Below are 7,472 nucleotides of genomic sequence, written 5' to 3'. Positions count from 1 at the left end.
TAACACCCTAACACCCTAACCCTAACACCCTAACACCCTAATCTCTCTCTTTCTGATCACCCTAACCACAATCAATCTCTCTCTTTCTGATCACCCTAACCACAATCAATCTCTCTCTTTCTGATCACCCTAACCACAATCAATCTCTCTCTTTCTGATCACCCTAACCACAATCAATCTCTGACTTTCGCCCTTACCTTCTTCGACTTAATATCTAAATAAATGAAACCCCTCCTAAAACATTCTATACAAATCCCTATCATTAATAACACTAATACTAAGTCGCATTCGAAATAACGAATACCATTAATAATAAAATTCATCTCCCCTCTCTCTATAAATCTAAATGAAAATCTTAATCTATGAATACCATCATGAATCTTCCTATCCGATTATTAAATCGAACTCATCATCTAATCAATAACATCAAATTTTCAGATACTAACTCTAATTAACAATATCAAAATCTCAGATACTAACTCCCTATCGAACCAAAATCCTTCTACTCTCCCCCTTCTACTCTCCCTATATATCAAATTCTTATCCCTAGTCATCTATGACCCTAACCATTAGATTCCCTATAATTCCCCCTTCAAACAAAATCATTATACTCTCTATAAACCTCCTCCTGAATCATAAAACACTAATCCAATTATATCCTTAATAAATCCCCTTCAAAATCATCCATCACCCTAACCATCATATTTCTACTAAATCTAACTTACCATCTAAATAATGATATCCATGAATTCCCTTCGAAATCATCTATCTCCCTAACTATTACATTTCTACTGAATCTTCCTATCAATCTAAATAGTTATACTCTATATAATCCTCTCCCTATCATCTATCTCCCTAACCATTATATTTGTACTGAATCTTACTTACTATCTAAACTATAATACTCTCTATAATCCCCTCTATTATCTATCTCCCTTATATGACATTTCTACTGAATCTTACATACTATTTGAACTATAATACTCTCTATAATCCCTATCATCTATCTCCCTAACCATTCTATTTTGAATTAATCTTTCTATCTATCTCAACTATGATACTCTCTATAATCCCCTCCTGATCATCTATCTCCCTAACTATTATATTGCTGCTTAATCTTACTTACTATTAAGATGATGATACTCTCTATAATCCCTTTCCTATTATCTATCTCCCTAACCATTGTATTTCTACTTGATCTTCCTATCTATCGAAATGTTATACTCTATATAATCCTCCCCTATCATCTATCTCCCTAACCATTCTATCTCTGCTTGATCTTCCTATCTATCGAAATGTTATATTCTATATAATCCTCTCCCATCATCTATCTCCCTAACCATTGTATCTCTGCTTGATCTTCCTATCTATCGAAATGTTATACTCTATATAATCCTCTCCCCATCATCTATCTCCCTAACCATTATGATCCCTATCAATCACTGAGTAATCAAAATGGGAATATGGATCTATACATTTGGATTCATAATGATATATCTTACTCTCGACTTATGAATTATGGCTCTGATAATTGTGATACTGACTCCTACTATGGCATACTACTAAACAATTGCCTAAACCTGAATGGAATTGATACAACTATAACACCCGAATCTGGTTGTCTTACTTGGTGTCCAACCGGGTGTGTAATATGGCCTGGTATTTAAACTGGCCTGCTGGACCTCCAAAATAAAAATCGGCTACCGAATCTGCCTCGAAACCGGCTTGGAAATTCCGATCGTGGATATATATCTCTCGACTAAACCCTCCCTCCTACATCCCAACCTCATGATATATCCGCCGCAACCATATGAATGCACGAACTAACTCCGTATGCTTCTCCCACCCCTGGGTACTGCGTTGCCCTAAAAACGCTGTCACCTGCGGCTCATCCTGTGCACTCACCCCCTGCTCAGCTAATCGCTGCTCCCATAATCGCTGGACCTGCTCCTGCTTGGGGCCTCCAAACAACATCATCCCAACCATCGCGTATAATAATCCGCGGTGCGCGCATTCCCCACTGGACCACCCGGAGCATAATGTCTGTGGCATCCCACATTGGAAACAACTGGTATATCGTGCGTACTGGACCCGCCGCCGGACTCGAATCATCCAATCCCGCGCCTGCTGGCTACTGGGCTGGGGACAATGGTATAATTCGTGCTCAGCATTCCGGCCGTCCTGCGCACAAATCCAACAACGATCCTGCCATTCCCGCGCCTGCTGCATTAAAAACTCTTCGTCTGTCAGTTCCTGCTGCCGCGCCTGCTGATGCTGCTCGGACATGCGTGCGCGATCAATTTCCTGCTGCTGGAACTGTTGCCGGACCCCAAATGGAATACCTCTGTGGTCATTGGATTCTGCGCTGGCTGCCATGGTCTGCCTGTGATGACTGGATGCTGTGCTGGCTGCCATGGTCTGCCTGTGATGACTGGATGCTGTGCTGGCTGCCATGGTCTGCCTGTGATGACTGGATGCTGTGCTGGCTGCCATGGTCTGCCTGTGATGACTGGATCCTGTGCCGGCCGCCATGGTCTGTATGTGATCATGAATTGGGCTCTCCCATGGTGCCTGTGACTGTAAGCTCTCGGAATCAACACTGCTGGCCGTCTCGCTGGCTTCTGGGCTGGCTTCTGGGCTGGTTCTCGGACTGGCAGCTTCGCTGGATTCCTGCTCTTCCATCACCTGCCAATCGGGGTCGCACCCATCACATCGTGCCTCACTGGTGACCGAACTATAATCGTGATCCCCACAATGGGATCGCTGGTATCCATCTACCACGCCATCCAAATACCCGTCCAAAACGACCCGCCGGCATGGACTGGCTGACATGTATGCATCCACCCGCTGCTGCTCTGCGGACGGCGTGTCCTGCATCCACGGCGGGGGGTATCAACCCCGTCGGGCTGGATGATGATCGCTTCGCTCGCCTGACCGTCCCGACCCGCGCGCCCGCTCTCCTGCGCGTAATCCAGCAACGTTCGTGGTCGCCCCAAATGGATGATGCTGCGGATGTCGGGGATGTCGACTCCCATCCCCAATGCACTCGTCGCCACGACCACTCCGTGGGGCATACTGCGAAACCGCTCCAACACGCCCGCCTTATCCACCTGGTCATGGTAATACGCCTCGCACCCAAGTATCTCCGCCACCGTTGTGACATGTTCGACGATATGCGCGTACACAATGGTGCGCCCGCCCCGCGATCGTCGGATGCGGTCCCGGATGAATGCTGCGATATGATCCATCTGGATCCAACGATATGGCCCCTTATACTCCCGCTCGATCATCGGACGCCACAAACGATATGCTACGTTGGTCCGGCTGGTTCGACCACGGAATAAGCTGACCTGCTCCTGGGACCATCGCATGCGTTGCCATAATCGGTCCTCTAAGCTGGGGGGCAATGTCGCTGTCAACAAAACCACCTGCGTCCGCGCGATCATCAATCGTCCGAGCTGCTGCATCATGGGCCGGAAATCGCGCTGCTGATTCAATACGATGTGGCATTCATCAATCACAATGCGGTCTAACCGTTTCATGACCTGGGACGAACATCAGCATGGATCCCACGCTCCGTCGATGCCAACCTCAAGCCCGATGCGCGGGCCCGACCTTATAACCTGGGTTTTAAGCGGACCTCTGCTGACCTCTTAAAACCCAGCTTATAAGCTGCGGGCGCGGGGGGCATCTCAGTTGGTGACGGTGGGACATGGGGACATCAACCCTAATCCCTGGGCCCCCGTTTTAAAACCGGGGTTCGAACGCATCCTTACAACCCCGGTTCTAAACTGGGGGCGCCGGCTGGGGTCTCGGATCGCGGGGGGACATACCTGCTGTCGGTTCAAAAACGTGATGAAATCCTCACTCAACGCGGATTCGGGCGTGACGAGTACAATGGCCGCCTCGTCGGGCGGCCGCCGGCTCTCCCATTCCACGCACGAGATGCCGGCCACCGCGCATCGCTGCTGCAAGTCCTGGCGTAAAGCAATCAATGGGACGACGACCACCGTCAGCCCGCCGCTGACCCATGCCGGTAACATGAACAACATGCTCTTGCCCCCGCCCGTCGGCATCACCACGACCACGGGGCTCACCCCATGCTGGATCGCCTGCATCGCGGGCCCCTGGACGCCGCGGAACTGGCTCTGGTCGTCGTTGGTCATCCGCTGCAATGCCTCCGTCATATTGGCCTCGTGGAGCTGCCATCGGCGCTGACGTCGATGGTCGTCCGCCTCGGCCTCCCATGGGCCCTGCTTGCGCTTGCCAAGCACCCTGGCCAAGCCGTCCTCGGCGCTCTCGAACCCTAAAAACCGATGCCAATCCGTGCTGGATAATCGGAACATCTCCCGTCGGTGCGCCGTCGTCCCAGCCTGCTCGGTGATCTCGCGGCCATAAATCATGCCCGCCACATGGGATGAATGCGCGGCTTGTAAATCCGCGATGTGATCCTCGGGTTCATCGTCGTCATGCGCTGGCACCTTGGTCCCGTCGTCCTGGACATTCTGGGGGAAAACGCTGGATACCCGTAAATACCGCCGGCTGATCCCAATGGCGATATTCCGGTACGCGGGCAAAGTCAATGCGTACCTATTCAGTAGTTAGCCATCAAGCTGGGCCATCAAGCTGGGCCGTCAAGCCATCAACAACTCATATAGCTTACCCATTCAGCCCAATCGTCGTCTCGCGCTTCAACGCCTCCCGTAATCGCTCCGACGTCCACTCACGCCCACTCGTTGGGTCGGGCGCCCAGATGTATGCGGCACGGGACTGCAGACCCTGAATCGTCTCGCGAGCCGTACCACGAGCCTCGTGCTGGTACGCCTGTAATCGTTCCACAAATGGTAACACTAACCATAAATACCATACCACCAGCTCCCCGACCGCGCGCGGCAAGTACCGATGGATGATCTTCGCGTCGTTGCTCGCATAAAACCCCTTGTGGTACTTCGTCGCGAATACGACCAGTCCATCCTCGATGAATACGTTGCGATGGGCCCCTTCCGTGTTGCGATGGCGGACACTCAATAGCTCGGGTGCACGGCCGGGCTGGCCCGCGGTGATGTGACAAACGATGGCGAGCTTCTCACGGAACTGGACCACGCTCTGCATGTACTGTTCGATGGCACGCATCCGGAATCGACGCTCGGGCCCGTCGACAAATCGCTGTTGTAATCGGGGCTCGCGCTGGATCCGGCGGGCGAGCCATTGGGCCCCGTCGATGGGCCACGGGGTGCGACTGTCGTTTAAAAAGCACCACCCAGGCTTGGCCTGCGTGGGGTCGTCCATGAGCTGCGCCCATGGGATGGCGGGTGCGCTCGCGGCGTCGCCAATCAATAGCTCGTGGTGTAGTAGCTGGCGTACGGAGCCGACCAACCCGTGAGTAAACCCCCGGAAATCACCCATGGTGAAGTGGATTTCCTTGTATAGCAACTCGTCCTGGCCGGACCAGCTCACGTGGCCGGTGGCCGTACTGCTATAATGGATGCGTAAGCCGTACGTGCGCAAATCGAGCATCCACTGCATCGGACTATGCGTCCCGCGCACCATGAATGTGTCCGTCAACAATCGCAACCACTCGCGAAACGGACGCGGTTTCCGTCGCTGCTGCTGACTGAATTGCATGGGCTCGGGCTGGCGATGTGTGGGTTCGAACGCGGGGCTGCTCGATGGTTCTCGTGGGCTCCGATCGCTGTCATACCCTTCGTCGTGCTGGCCGGAATATATATATTCGGGATCGTCCATCGGGCTTTCGATCGACCACGTACCTAACATCGGTCAATCAATCAAGCATCGAGCCATCGAGCCAACCTATGCACGAAGTCATCCATCGCGATTCTTACTTACCTACTTCATGACGGTCACGCATGTATTGTAAAATCTGCTTGGCATTCGGATCCAAACGCAACGCCTTGTGTAATACCATGAATCGACTGATCTTGATTGTTTTGGACAAAATTGGGGGATAACTGTCCGCGTCGCGCCATCGATCACGGCCCTGGCCAAGCACGGCTAATGCGCATATCAAGGCACATTCGTACTCTTCCGCGCTAGCCCGCTGGTTCAATAGTTCAATGCAAAAGTCCATACATGCGGTCTGGATCGGAGTCATCTGGTATGGATCGTCGCCACCGTCTCCCTGGCTCTGGGTCTGGCTCGGATGGTCGAATGGGTCGGGGCTCCCACGCGTGTCCTGCGCATGCCGCCATAATGCCTGCCATGCCCGTCGCTGGCGGGGGGTGAATCGGTACGGCGGGCTCGGCCAATCGTGCTCAACCTGGGTGCGAGCGAAAAACATCAAGATCTGCTGCCACGGCTCGACATGCCGCTGGATCTGCTCCTCATCCATATATGCCTGTAATGGTTCGTGCGGGCTCTGGTCTTTCTCCGTACGAGCAGCCTCGACACGAATCAGATGGCCCGTCTGCTTGGTGATGCGCTGGCTGATCCGCGCGACCCCGTCTATGGCGTCCCAGATGGCCCGCATCGCCCCTTCTGGGCCCTGGGCGTCCTCTGGGGGGGGTCTTGATGGACTGTAGTATATCGCGGGGGGATGCCTACGAGCCGTTAGTTAGTCAAATTGGGGATTAATCGATCGACTATCAAAGCTGGGGCGTGGGCCCCATCTTAGAACCCAGGTTTTAAGCTCATTCCTTAAAACCCCAGTTCTAAGATGGTCTCTCTCTCCACTAGCCTACCCAACGACGCACGAATCAATACACACCTTGTAAATACACGGCCCACTGCGTCCGTCGGAGCCACGGGTTCGCCTCATCGAGCGGGCCGGCCTGGATCGTACGGTCGTCCGGGGCCTGCGAGTCAACGTACGTCTGTTCGAGCTGCTGGATGAGTTCATTGACCACATTAGCCTGGGGTGGCGGGCGTGCGGGTTCATAGTTGGGTCCGGGTTGTCGGACGTGAATGTAATGCGATCCAAGCCTCCGGTAAAAAACCCGCTGGCACACGACGCGTCGCATCGCCTGATCCCGGGCGTCTTGGCCAGCTGGGACTTCAGATGGCCGGGGCTTCCGACTATGGTCATATGGCGAAAACCCATGCTGGGTCCGCCAGTGCTTCCGGATGCTCTCCATTGTACGGCAAACGTACCCGCAAAACGTACATAAGATCCCATCATTGTAGATAGTCAGCCCGGGAATTAGCTTCCCAACGGACTGTGGTAAGTTGGTGGGTTCATCGCGGACGTTGGGCCATGTATTCACGATCTGTGTAAGTACCTCTTCTGCGACGCTGTGGGGGATAACATGCGCGCCCTTGGGCTTCGTTAAATGGCGAATAATCTCTCTGGGTCTAACGGCGTACTCGCATCGCCGGCAAATGGCGACTCCAAGCTCGTTGTTGGGCTGGAAAAACGTGTTGGCATTGATGGACTCTGCCATGGTATGTTGGATGCGAGATGCGTATATATATCTCAAGTGTGTGTGATGGACGTATATCTTCTAGTGGATGCTATC

The 7,472-nt window shown here is 52.6% G+C and overlaps 4 protein-coding genes across 4 annotated transcripts; 1 reads left to right on the top strand and 3 right to left on the bottom strand.

Moving 5' to 3' along the window:
• Nucleotides 1-1,814: 1,814 nt before the first annotated feature.
• N7510_010527 (uncharacterized protein) lies at nucleotides 1,815-2,729 on the top strand (the record flags this gene model as incomplete). Its single annotated transcript, XM_056982452.1, has 1 exon — nucleotides 1,815-2,729. One exon carries the CDS (start codon nucleotides 1,815-1,817, stop codon nucleotides 2,727-2,729), a length of 915 nt encoding a protein of 304 aa, XP_056830288.1.
• Nucleotides 2,730-2,774: 45 nt separating this feature from the next.
• N7510_010526 (uncharacterized protein) lies at nucleotides 2,775-3,542 on the bottom strand (the record flags this gene model as incomplete). Its single annotated transcript, XM_056982451.1, has 1 exon — nucleotides 2,775-3,542. The coding sequence occupies one exon, from the start codon at nucleotides 3,540-3,542 to the stop codon at nucleotides 2,775-2,777; it is 768 nt and encodes a 255-aa protein (XP_056830287.1).
• A 150-nt stretch (nucleotides 3,543-3,692) lies between these two features.
• On the bottom strand, nucleotides 3,693-5,775 carry N7510_010525 (uncharacterized protein; the record flags this gene model as incomplete). Its single annotated transcript, XM_056982450.1, has 2 exons — nucleotides 3,693-4,590; nucleotides 4,664-5,775. The coding sequence occupies 2 exons, from the start codon at nucleotides 5,773-5,775 to the stop codon at nucleotides 3,693-3,695; spliced, it is 2,010 nt and encodes a 669-aa protein (XP_056830286.1).
• A 64-nt stretch (nucleotides 5,776-5,839) lies between these two features.
• Nucleotides 5,840-7,397, bottom strand: N7510_010524 (uncharacterized protein; the record flags this gene model as incomplete). Its single annotated transcript, XM_056982449.1, has 2 exons — nucleotides 5,840-6,557; nucleotides 6,745-7,397. 2 exons carry the CDS (start codon nucleotides 7,395-7,397, stop codon nucleotides 5,840-5,842), a joined length of 1,371 nt encoding a protein of 456 aa, XP_056830285.1.
• Nucleotides 7,398-7,472: the final 75 nt, after the last annotated feature.

Source organism: Penicillium lagena (assembly GCF_028827675.1).
Source record: "Penicillium lagena strain IBT 129212 chromosome Unknown utg000007l_segment0_segment0, whole genome shotgun sequence".
NCBI classification, from domain to species: Eukaryota; Fungi; Ascomycota; class Eurotiomycetes; order Eurotiales; family Aspergillaceae; genus Penicillium; species Penicillium lagena.
The sequence above is the reverse complement of the archived record's forward strand: the minus strand, read 5'-3'. Positions and strand labels throughout refer to the sequence as shown.